The following is a 13090-nucleotide window of genomic DNA, read 5'->3' on the forward strand; positions in this document are numbered from 1 at the left end:
CAGATCAAGGACTGTGTCTGGTTTGCCTTGTAACAGGCTCCGGGGACAAGCCCTGGACACAATAAATGAGAAGAGCACAAGCTGGCAGCTTTCTTACCCACGGGCTTAGCAGCGCCGGGCCTGCTGGCAGCCAGTTTGACTGCCTGGGGCCTGGGGGCCTCGGACCTCGTGGCCACGGATCTGGCAGCAGCGGGGGGTCTGGCAGGGGCAGGTTTGGCTGCTGCAGGCTTCACGGCTGCTGCAGGTCTGGCTGTGGCTGTCTTTGCCGCCTCGGGCCTGGCAGCCACAGGTTTGGTGGCCTCGGTCTTGGTGGCCATGAGCCTTGCAGCCTCAGTCTTAGTGGCTTCAGTCTTGGTGGCTGTGGGTTTTGCAGCCTCAGCCTTGGTGACCACAGGTTTGGCAGCTTCAGTCTTGGTGGCCTCGGTCTTGGTGGCCTCAATCTTGGTGGCCACAGGTTTGGTGGCCTCGGTCTTGGTGGCCATGGGCCTGGCACTGTCCGTCTTGGTGGCCACGGATCTCCCAGCTGCGGGTCTCTCATCCACAGGTCTCGTGGCAGCTGGCTTTGAGGCTGGCAGGTTCACCACTGTGATCGGTTTGGTGGTGGTGATCACCGGCTTCGTTGTGGTCACCAGTTTGGATGTAGGACTTGAAGTAACGTTATTAGGAACATTTCTGTTAAAATATATTAAATGTTATTTTGACTTGTACATATTTTCTCCTGCCATTTAAAACAGACAAAGACATAATTCCATGTGCTATGTAAAATTTGCTCTCTCAGCAAACACATGCAGTAGTTTATATATATTACATACAATATTACATACGATATTACATATACTAAATGTGTCCTTTTAGGATCTGTGCCACAGAAAAGACATTTAACAGCATATAAAAAATAGAATTATTAGAAGTGAAACTTCAATTGTACTATAAATATACTTGTCATCTTATTTTCAATGTATAAAGTAAAACCAGGGAGAGAGTAAAGAAACAAAAATAAATATTGTCATTATAATAATACTTATCAATAATGAATAATAAAAAATAAAATAATATTTAAATAATACTCTAAATTCCAGGAGACAGTGGAGCACCGAGAAGCCTGGCATGTTACAATCCATGGGGTCAGAAAGAGTTAGGCATGACTTAGCAACTGAACAACAGACTAATTATAAAAACTGACCAACTGAAAAACACACTCCAAAAACTAAGCTCATTTAACAGCTACTCTCATTGTAAGAAGGTATCCACGCAGCAAGATGCCGTGTTGAGCTGGAAAACTATGAGGTCGACATATAAGTTCAGTCCCAGTACTCACTGTGTATTTTTGTTTGTACTAATTTCTGTGTGTGTAGTTGTTTCTCTCACAATTTATTAATTTATTCTGAATCCTTAAAAAGAATAACAACATAACCAGCAGACACGACAGCACAGACCCAGTTTTGTTTGTTTCTTATGCTGAGATGATTGTTATTGTTTTATAGAAGTGTCATGCTATATGGCATATACAGTATATTCTGTTCAAGTTGATATCATAAAACTTCAAACCCTACGTTGTTTTGTTCATTCTGTTTTCCTAAAGATAAAGTTGAGCCAACGTGATGGAATATTCAAGGGAAATTAGACAGATCATATTAAAAACCTAGAAAAATAGAACCTGTGGACCCAAATCTAGCAGGATGAGCATCACAGCACCAGAGGACGGTCACTGTTGGATTAGGAATGATTTTCAACTTACCAGGCTTACCACACTTTTACCCGTATGGCAGAAAATGAAGAGGAACTAAAGAGCCTCTTGATGAAAGTGAAAGAGGAGAGAGAAAAAGTTGGCTTAAAACTCAACATTCAGAAAACCAAGATCATGGCATCTGGTCCCATCACTTCATGGCAAATAGATGGGGAAACAATGAAAACAGTGACAGACTTTATTTTGGGGGCTCCAAAATCACTGCAGACACTTTCTCCTTGGAAGAAAAGCTATTACAAACCTACTCAGCATGTTAAAAAGCAGAGACATTACTTTGCTGACAAAGGTCTGTCTAGTCAAAGCTATGGTTTTTCCAGTGGTCATGTATGGATGAGAGAGTTGGACTATAAAGAAGACTGAGTGATGTAGAATTGACGCTTTTGCACTGTGGGGTTGGAGAAGACTCTTAAGAGTCCCTTGGCCTGCAAGGAGATCCAACCAGTCTATCCTAAGGTGATCAGTCCTGAATATTCACTGGAAGGACTGATGCTGAAACTGAAACTCCAATACTTTGGCCACCTGATGCGAAGAGCTGACTCATTAGAAAAGACCCCAATGCTGGGAAAGATTGAAGGCAGGAGGAGAAGGGGATGACAGAGGATGAGATGGTTGGATGGTATCACCGACTCAATGGATATGAGTTTGAGCAAGATTTGGGAGTTGGTGATGAACAGGGAAGCCTGGCATGCTGCAGTCCATGGGGTTGCAAAGAGTCAGACATGACTGAGTGATTGAACTGAACTGAGGCTGACATAAAGGCTCCCTGTGAGGACAGAGGCAAGAGCTGAAGGAGTTAAGGGATACAGAGAGAAGTACGTAAGGGTGGTAGGAAGAGGCCACCTGGGGGTCAGCTAGGAGAAGCCAAGAAGTCACTTTGCAAGGCTAACCCGAATCTGCATCTCATTTGGACTCAACAGCCAAAACCTGCCTTTTCCCCAGAGTGTGACACTCCATCCTCTCTTGGAGGGCATGAATTGCTGGCACAGTGCTTGGCCCCAGTTCCTGTCACCATGCCCCCCTTTTGCAGTCCCCCCATCACACAGCCATACTGCTCTCCTCTCTGTTCCTGGATTTGACATCAACAACAGCACTGGACATAAGACCACAGAGCATGTGCCAAGTGGCCAGCATCACTGTGAGCACCGCAGCCCTACCCACCTCTCAACCCCCTCATGCTCCGTCCAGGAGATCATACATGTCGCCTCCTTCAGTAACCACCATCACCTATGCTAGTACAGCATTAATCCTTTTAAGAAGACTGGAGTCCATTTTTTGCTTCATGTGTCTAATCCTTCTATAGGAAATCATTGCACACTGGTTAGATTGCTGGGACATATGGCCCAAAGGCCCACCTTTCTCTGTACCCATGCTCTTAACAATGTGATGTGGCAGGTCTCCCCAACAGGTCCAGCTCACCACTCTTGAATCTAGCAAGGCTGGCTTTGGCCAGTGGAGCAGAGCATAGGGAACAGTGCGCCAGCTCCAGCCTGGACCTCAGCGGGGCTTGCCCACTTTCATCTCTCTTGGAACCCTGCCCAGTCTCCCTGGGTACAAATCCAGGCTTGCCACATAGAGCAGAGACAAGTGACCCATGTCAGACTACCCCAGACCATCAGTCCACAGCCGACCAGCAGCTGATCACAAGCATGTTAAGTGAGCCCCTTAGAGGCCAGAAGAACTGCCCAGCTGAGCCCAAACAAAACCCGCCAGCCCACAGAATTGCAAATTAAACAGTTGTTATTGTCAGTCACTAAGCTTCAGGTAGTTCGTTACACAGCAAAAACCAATGGAGACGACAGATTCTTCTCCGGAAATGCTCCACGTGACCTCTGGGAAGTCCCATTTTCTGGATTTCAGCATCCTCACCCCATAAAGTTATGTGTTGGCTAAAGGACCTGTGCGTGCCCTCTAGCACTCTCACTTCTGAGACACTTCTTATCATCACTTACATTTGTTTGTAACCAAACTGCACGAGATTCTTTGCCGGTTGGTCTGCTTGGAACCAATCACACTGTTTCCTGATATCTGGGGACAGGTAGAAAGCATCTTTACCTAGAGGGAAAAAAAAATTTAAGTGCATGTGAACCACACCCAAATTAAAATTACTCTGCTAAGGAGTTAAATGGATCACACAGTAGGTAGTCCATAAACACTTGTTGAATCAATTCATTCTTCCAGATGATCTAAATCCAGTGATTTGAAACATGAAGCGTAACGGTCCTCAGTCCATAAAGCACCTTAAATCAGTATCTTCTATTTGGCGATATTTGGGTGATTAGGTTAAAGGTGACATTTACTCAGTGTGCAGGAAGACAGGAATAGAGGAGAAATCAAGTGCAGAGCTAAGTAAGCTCCAAGCTCTTGAACGTCAGATTAGAATCAACATTTACAATGCTGACATTACTGTCAACATTTTCTCAATGCTATTTAAGGAAGCTTCTGTTTTTAAACTTCTGAAGACAGAAATAGTGACCCCTGCGTGAACTTGCCAGCCCAGCTTTGCTTTACATTTTTTTTCCCTAAAATTTTATGGGGGGTGGGGTGGGGTGGTGCAGAGTATACTTTATAAAGCTCCCTTGTTTGTAAGACGTTCCTGTGCTGACTCTGGACAAGGCAGTGGTGAATGCTACACCTCCCCCAGGACGTGTGGTCTACGGGGACCACAGATCCAGAAATGAATGACAAGAGGCCATGTAACAGATGCAGTAAGTACAGCATCCAGATTAATGATGCTCAAGCCTTGGGCGTGGGGAGCACCCCAGTGAGAAGGGGCACATGGAGGGAATTTCTGAAGATGAACGTGGGTTCACTGCTAAAGCAGGGTGGAGAGCATTTCAACGAGCGAGAGCCACAACAGCAAAGGCTTGGAAGCAGCCAAGTGTGGGGTTGGGGGGTGAATCAGATCAACTCTGCTCCTTCTAGAAGCTTCCCTGGTCCCCCAGGGGACACACTTCAGTGTGACCAGCATGCTTAGTGTCGGGCGTAATAAATGTGCACTTGAGCCCCGTGCCCGCCTGGACCGTTGGCCCCCAGGAGCACAGCCTGCGGCTGGGAGAAGCCCGGTCAAGTCCGGTTGAACAAACAAGTGGGAGAAGGCAGGATTCCCATCTGCGTCCACTGCAACCCCAGCTCCTACCAGGGTGTCTGGGACGCGGGAGATGCCAGTAGACACCGGCTGAATGAACGGACAGGTCGACGTGGGCACACCAGCTATCGTTCCCAAACCAAGGGCACACAGGACTCACTGCTGACGAAGGATGGCAGCAGCCTCCCGAAGCGCATTAGGGGCTCCTCGTTGAGCTCGGTCGACTTGTCCACTAGCTTGAAGAAGACGTCGTTGGGCTCGCTGGCAGAGCTGTACAGCTCCTTGACGTTCACCTTCCTGCCAATGCCCAGGATCACGAAGAAGTAGCCTTTGCACTTGGCCTGTAGGATGGCTCTCTGGGCCTCCTCCAGCTGCTGCTTCTGCACCTCGCCCGTCAGCATCAGCACCACGATCTTCAGGTCCCGGGGGTTGGGAGCTCTTTCGAAGATGTTCTCAATGGTGTAGTCGATGGCGCGGCCCAACGCCCTGGTCCCCTGCAGCTGGGTCATCCTGCTGCCAAGGAAGGCCAGCAGCTTCTCTTTGGAGCCGTAGTCGGTCAGGGAGAACTCCACCTTCACAGGCGGCACACTGGCGTTGTCCACCGCCTCGTAGGGCGCATGCTGCACCACCGCCACGCGGGCAAAGTGCTGGGAGGCCTTGGGGTCTGGGCTCACATCCAGCTGTCGGACCAGGTACTCGATGTACTTCCTCATCTCGTTGAACTGGAACGGGGTGGTGGACTCGGAGCTATCTAAGATGAAAGCCATGTCGATGTCCACGTCACTGCCTGCTGCCCTCCGGTCCCTGAAGGAAGGCCTCCAGCTGCCGAATCCACAGGATGGGTCAATGTTGCAGATGTCTAGAAAGAAGCATGGCAGCCTGTTTATTCTGTCACTCTCAGAGTGAGAAACTGCACGTCAGTCTGCAGAGGGTCTGGGGTCATTAAAATTGTCACATAATGTACAACTATGTATACCTTGCTGACATTATCGTGGCCAGATTTCAGTTTTCATCGCCTAACACTTACAACTGAGCGACTTCACCATCACTTTTCACTTTCCTGCACTGGAGAAGGAAATGGCAACCCACTCCAGTGTTCTTGCCTGGAGAATCCCAGGGACGGGGAGCCTGGTGGGCTGCCGTCTATGGGGTTGCACAGAGTCGGACACGACTGAAGTGACTTAGCATTAACACTTACCAGGGGAAACTAATCAGCAAGCTAAAATCCTTTTTAATATGGCTTTGGGTTCGATCCCTGGGTCAGGAAGATCCCCTGGACGAGGGCATAGCAACCTACTCCAGTATTCTTGCCTGGAGAATCCCATGGACAGAGGAGCTTGGCAGGCTATAGTCCATGGGGTCAAAAAGAGTCAGACACGACTAAGCAATGAACACTTTTGGCATAATGAAAGAGTACAAAGGGCGGAGAAGGAAAGAAAAACACCTTACTTCTTTGCCACTCCTTGAAGAGTGTTTTCCAGAAAGTCACAAAGCCAGATTATTAATTTCTGGACTCCAAGGTCAAAACATAAGCAGAGCCCACTTACTCCTTTATTACCTATGGAACCCAACGCTCTCCTAACAGAGACAGGCTCTGTTTGGGGCGAGTCCGCTTCAGGCATGGAAAGTACATATGCAGCATTTACACCGGTAAATACAGGGCCACGTGAATCTTCATATAACTCAGGCTTTTTGTACACATGGTGATTATTCACTCAGTGTCCCCCTGTGGACGGTGTGTTTTGGTAATTGCCGCTGGACAGGCTTTCCTCTTGGAGAAGCACCTTACCCAAGCAGACGTGACACGTCAGGACATTCTTCAAGAAGTCTGTGAGGTCTCCGCCAGCAGGAAGGACAAGGGCATGTCCCACCGCTGTGTTATTGATCTGGTTTAAACAAAAAGAAATGTTCAGGAGGAATATAATGGACATTACCATTTGAGAATACAGCTGAAGAAAACATTAGAGTCACATCAATTAAATAACCCCCCAATAGCTTCTCTTTCTTAGGAAGTGGGGTTAGGAAGGAAGGCACTGATTATAATAGAAAAGCACAGGTTTTCTTCCAACGAGATGAGCTGGAGTTCAAACCCCTCTCCTGCACTCTGCTGGACCTGAAGCAAAGCTATTTAACTTCTCTGGAATTCAGTTTCCTCTGCTGCAATCTGGGATTAATGGTAGATACCCATGAAGTTATTTGGAGGATTAAATTAGGTAATGAAGCTTAAGTGCCTGGTATAGTCTCCAGCAAACAGCAGGGTCCTCAATGTTAACTGTTATTTCTAGCAACAATAATAGCAACTAGCCAACATTGGCTCCATCCCTCTTTCATGTGCCCAGGTCCAGAAAGGGATTTAACAACAAAACAAGCAATCACTTCCAGAAGATTTTAAAAGTCCTGCCAATCACAGCCTCTGACACACCATCAGTAATGATTCATTTTGTGAATAATTGAATGCATGAATAACTGACTGCCTGAAACTATCCTTTTGAGAAACATGCGTGGTGGCACTTCCCTAGGGGTCCAACGGTTAAGAATCCACCTGCCAGTGCAGGGGGCCTCAGGTTCAATCCCTGGACCAGGAAGATCCCACATGCCTCAGGGCAACGAAACCTGTGTGCCACAACTACTGAGCCTGTGCACCTAGAGCCCGTGCTTTGCAACAAGAGAAGCCACTGCAGTGAGAAGCCCAAGCACTGCAACTGGAGAGAGCCCGTGCACAGCAGCAAAGACCCAGTGAGGCCAATAAACAAACAGGTAAAAAGGAACATGCAAGGTTCTGGATCACTTGGCCCTCATAAGGGGAGATGTACATACATGAGACCCTGATAGGAACATACAGCTGGTAAACCAAAGGCAGAGACTCAACCCAATACCTGGTGCTCAAACTGGCCTGAAGTTTGGCAGAACAAACCCTGAGAGATGGCACCAGTGACCCAACTCTCCCTGGCTGATGTGGCAGTGATAAAACCATAGACTACTTGGTTTGGAAAGGAAGATGTTAGAGACCAGTTCACCCCTCTGGAGCTGAGAAACCTGAGCCACAGAGAGATAAGGGGGAGGGCCATGTTACTCTCAGTGACTTGAAGCCAGAAGGTGACTGAATTAAAACTAGAGCCAAGATCCTGGTCCCGCTGTTTCCCGTCTTGACCATCATTCACCCATCCTGGACAGCACAACCAGGATTGGCATTGAGCAAAGACTGATTAAATTGATCAACTGATCAACTGATTTTATATATTGATTGATTGATCATTATTGATTGATCAATAATTGATTATTTTATATATTATCTATCATTATAACAATTATACAAGTTATTTAAGCAAATGACAAGGGAGTGCTTAGCTGTTTCACAGGCAGAAGCTAAAGCTTCCGTGTTATTTGTTTAAATGACTTGTTTAATTGTTAGATGGCAATTAACAATGGCTGAGAAACGCCTGAATACGGATGCATTCTGGGGGTTGGCTCGCTGATGTCCCTAGGGGAGGGAGGGCTCCCAGGGTCAGCCTGGGAGCATCTCTTCCAAGATTCAAGGAGGGACCCGGTGGGAATAAGTCACAGGCACTTGGATGTCCAGAGCCATCAGGATGTTCCAGAAATCCCAGCTTAGATACCAGCCTCATCTAGACACTTTGAGAAGCTATAGGGTGCAAACTGGTCCCAGATTTGGGCACGGATGTGCCCGAGTGCCTTCTCAGAGCCCAGGATGCCCGGAACACAGACCTGTAGGGCATTGATCAGCTGCCGGTCCTCCTGGCTTGTGAGGAACAAGGGTGTGATCCCAGCATCTGAGAGCTTGAGCACAGCCTCCCGGAGCTGTGGGGTCGCCCTCGTGGGCTTATTGCTGAAGAACACTGCCACCTTCCTCATCAGGAACCCGCTCCGCACACGCTTAAACGTGTTTCTGGCCACAAAGGACATGGCGGTTTCCAGGCTCTGCTGCTTGGAGGTCAGCGACACCTGCAGGTTCTTGATCTTGTCCAGGAGGACGGACTTCTTCTTGGAGTCGGCAAAGCGGATCTCCGTGGTAACCTCGTTGTTGTAAGTGACCACGGCCACTCGGGCCCCCCGCGGGCAGTTGCTCTCAGCGATGGTCAGGTCGTCCAGAATCTTGAGGACCACCTCCCTCATCTGGCTGAACCTGTCCTGGGTGACCCCCTCTGAGGTGTCCAAGGCGAAAGCCAGCTCCGTCGGGAAGACGGGGCACTCCAGGGGCCCTGTGGGAAGTGGGGGAGGGAGGTTCACAGACACACTACTTACCAGAAAAGGGGACTTCTGCTTCCCTCAGAAGGAAATCCAGTCATCGAGCTAACTTACCGTAACAGCAAGCTGGAAAAGAACAGAGGAGCATGAAAGCCATGTTCACCGGGCTTCCACACGCAAGATTCCACACACAAGAATAAAACCGCGGTGCAGACAGCAGAAAATAGCGTACTTACGGCATTTATCTTTGATGCTCTGGACCAGCGCACATTGCTGAAAAAGGGAAGGAGAGAAGACGTAAGAAGGCGGACAGGAGGCTCACAGGGCAAGGGCTCATGCAGCACGCATGCAACTTACGTCCATTGAGTCGCCTCTGCTGCCTTTGTAACCCTGCAAAACAAGGACGGGCGAGACCTCGCACACGTGCAGGTGTGGAGCGTCCCGCAGAGGAAGAGCCCGGGCCCATGGACGCACACCAGAGGAAGCGAGGTGGTCCCTGGCCGGCCTTGATCCTTCACAGGCTCTCCCTCTAAATTTGACTTAACTGCTCCAGGAGCAAAAGAGAGACAGAAGTATCTCCAGTTGAGGTTATCAGCCCTGCGTCCTGAAAACCAGGATGCTCATCACCAATCAGGGTAAACCACACATTCGAGCTTGAGTCTAAATGCCACTTCCCCAAGGAGAACAGATCTGCCTTCCCCCCCGACTCTGCCCCTAGCTTCCCACGTCCTGTTGCAGGAGGGACACCCGGAAGTCAAGAGAGCTACTGTGAGGCTCCAGGTCCAAGCATCCTGGCTGGATTCCACCCCCAGGATACACCCACAGCTGCCCTCGACATCTCATCCCAGTGTGTGGCTGCCGAGGGTCAGGCTGTCCTCTCGTGGGCTAGCCAGCATCTTTCCGTCCAGCTGTGCCTGCTCGCCTCTCACCGTCACTGGACTAACCATCGCCCATTAAATACTCCCCTTAGTTAAACCCCTAACTCTGCCTTCTTCTCCTGGTTCAACCAGCCCAACCCTTCAACATGTTCTTTCAGGGATTATTTTCCTTCCTGCCTTATCTTCCCCACTCTTCTTTGAACTTCATCAATTTCAATGTCAGAAGACAGTACCAGGAGAAATTCAAGCAAGGAAACAAAGACGTTTGTAATGAAGGATGTTTAAGGGCTGGAGAAGGGCGCCCTCACGGTTCCAGGTGGCAGGTCACTAGTGGAGTTTCAACTATGAACCCCTTGGGGACTTTATAGCCCAAAGGGAGTCTCCTCCAAACCGAGATCTCTACTAAACTTCCTCAAGATGCAATCAAGAGGTATTTAGATGTGTTTACTTTTCTTTGCCCTCTACACAAACCTCAAAACCTACACTAGGAAATTTTAAAGGCAACTTACAATACACCCTGGATTACAGAATTTCGCATGAAATTTGCTTTACCATCGTCTTGGTACTCTAAAATTCAAAAAGTCTTTTCTTCATTGTGATATCAAAAAGGGAACTGGTTAAAAGCCAAATAAACAACAAAAATGCAGACAACTCTTTCGTAAGGAAAGGAGATAGTGGAAAGTCTTCAAGGGCCACGTGTAAGGCTCCCAGCCCTCAGGCAGCTCGACTGGGAATGGGTAGGTACTTACAGATGGCCCTGGGTAACCGGGGTCTCCCTTCTGTCCAGCTATCCCTGGAGGTCCCGAGTTTCCCTAGAAGCAGAATACACATGGCTCAGTTGTGACAGAAAAGGGAGAATTCTCAGTTCCTACAGTTGGACGGGGTGGTAGATGTGATCTTGTCTGACGTTCCCCATCACCAAGAGGAATCTTTCATTTCAAGAGGCCTTCAGTGTGGGGACAAGTGGCCCTAGCAAAACAGAGTGCATCTCCCCAAACTCTGTTCTCTGGCAGGTCAAGGGGAGAGGATGCCGGAACCTTTAATAAGACCACAATGGATGTGCAAGAAATCAGGAACTGACAGATCGTGAGCTCACTCTTCGAATGTAGAGAACCAATCCAGTGTTTTCAGACTCCATCGTGAGTAGTATATGATCTAGTTTGAATGTCCTCACTGAGCAAATTAACTGGATGATGATGATGAATTTAACTGGATTTTAAGCTAAAAATACCTGTTAGACGCCTTTCCCTGTTTCTAGGTCACAAATTGCTAATTCAAGACTCAGTGCAATTTTAGAGGATGAGTAAATATCCTCTAGGGAGAAAAACACACAACAAAAAGTAGCTTAAGAAAGAGGAGCCTTAGCACAATGGGGAGACGAGGGAATACAGGGTCTCAGCCTTGCTCGACCCGAGCCTGGAACCCTGGTGAGCACTTTGTGTGTCTCATGAAATCGTGTCTGCAACATCCAATGGGCATGACCAATGACTGTGTCCACATAGACTTTCAACATCACTCATTCTGAGTCCCCTGGTGCCATGCATGGAGTGGACCGTGGACTAGTGACCCTCGAGATGTATCAGAGGAGGGGGCCCTCCAGGCCTCCCTGCAGGGGAGCATAACCAAAGGGAGACAGCACCGACACAGCTGCAGGGGGTCAGGAGGACGTCAGCCCAGGGTTAGAGCTCCTCTACTCCCACCCCCACAATCTCCAGCCGGGTCACAGGTGAAGAAGGGTAACTCTGAAAGAAGCAATGGAGTCTTCAGGGTTCAGGCCTGCTGCCACGAAGGTTCTGGCTCTCCACCTTCGGCCAAGGGGCAGGCAAACTTACCCTTCGGCCTCTGATGCCTTTGGGTCCCGGTGGTCCGTCTGTCCCTGGCTCACCAGGATTGCCCTGGGAAGACAGCCAGGAAGCAGCACATTAAGCTCTGGAGTGGCAAGTCCAACTGAGGGTCCCTGGGGACCTCCGAATCACACTACCCAGGGAAGCCAAATGGATTTGGCTGGACTTTGATGGACTTTTCCACTGAGTTACCAGTATAGACTTAGTCTAACATTATTGAACTTAGAATTCACATTAATGACAGCATTATATAGATTACTGGAGAAGGAAATGGCAACCCACTCCAATGTTCTTGCCTAGAGAATCCTGTGGACGGAGGAGCCTGGTGGGCTGCTATCCCTGGGGTCACACAGAGTCAGACATGACTGAATCGACTCAGCATGCACGCATCCATGTGTATAGATTATAGCATCTTAAGGTTTATATTTTATTGCAGTGTCATTATTTAATCCTCACAAGGGCCATGCCAAGTGCATATTGTCATCTTCATCTGACTGATGAAGGAAGGTCTTAGAGAAGCTGGGTCTTTCCCAGGGTCACTCAGTTAGTGTCTGACCCACGACTGGACCCGAGATACAGTGACCTTCAGCCGTGCTCCCATCAGACTCATTCAAAACAATGAAGATGTTTACCCACTAGGGGAATGCTTACCTTTGGACCTGGGTATCCAGGGAATCCTCTTTCTCCCTATAAAAGATAAATAAATGACTCAATATTTGGGTCCCAGCTTAAAATCATCTAACATAAATTATTCTCAAGCAGAACAGAAATAGATCCAGTGTCACCAAGAGAAAAAGTTCACCATGTTACGATTAAATTTTGTGAGATAAATCTTTAAAACTACAACATGTCAGAGTTCCAGACTCCTCAGCAGATACATACCTTCTTGCCTATGCGACCTTCGCTGCCAACTCCATCTCGCCCATCATCTCCCTGAAAGAACGGAAAGACAGCATTGCTGCAGGGGCCCATGTCAGGCGCTCCACGACCTTCTCTGTCTAAAGCCCTGAGCAGTGCGTCAGATCAGGGTATAGTTCAGGGAAAGTTCCTACACCCACCCACCCTTCAGTGTGAACTAGACCGTGTCTATAGGCGGGTGAGCTTCGTGGACTACAATGTGAAAAACTGCTACAAGCTATTGGTAACGATGCTGTTTGGATGTAGAATCAAAGAGTCATGGAGCCAGGGAATCTTAAGAGTCGACAGGACTCTTGAAGGTCACCTTGACCTATGGATCTATGAGTCTTTGTTGTTGTTGGTTTAGTTGCTAAGTCATGTCCGACTCTTTTTCAACCCCAAGGACTGTAGCCCACAAGCTTCTCTGTCCATG

General features: G+C 48.4%; 1 protein-coding gene across 1 annotated transcript in view; it reads right to left on the reverse strand.

Annotated features, from left to right (window-relative positions):
• The window catches only part of COL6A3 (collagen type VI alpha 3 chain), a 90950-nt gene that overhangs the window by 15204 nt on the left and 62656 nt on the right, over nucleotides 1–13090 (reverse strand). Inside the window, 12 exon segments of the mRNA XM_070368546.1 lie at nucleotides 98–672; nucleotides 3697–3799; nucleotides 4993–5691; nucleotides 6622–6718; nucleotides 8559–9052; nucleotides 9153–9164; nucleotides 9275–9311; nucleotides 9396–9428; nucleotides 10666–10728; nucleotides 11749–11811; nucleotides 12412–12447; nucleotides 12643–12693. Of these exon segments, the coding sequence (XP_070224647.1) occupies nucleotides 98–672; nucleotides 3697–3799; nucleotides 4993–5691; nucleotides 6622–6718; nucleotides 8559–9052; nucleotides 9153–9164; nucleotides 9275–9311; nucleotides 9396–9428; nucleotides 10666–10728; nucleotides 11749–11811; nucleotides 12412–12447; nucleotides 12643–12693 (2263 nt within the window).

The sequence above is a fragment of the Bos mutus genome, chromosome 3 (genome assembly GCF_027580195.1).
Source record: "Bos mutus isolate GX-2022 chromosome 3, NWIPB_WYAK_1.1, whole genome shotgun sequence".
Classification (NCBI taxonomy): domain Eukaryota; kingdom Metazoa; phylum Chordata; class Mammalia; order Artiodactyla; family Bovidae; genus Bos; species Bos mutus.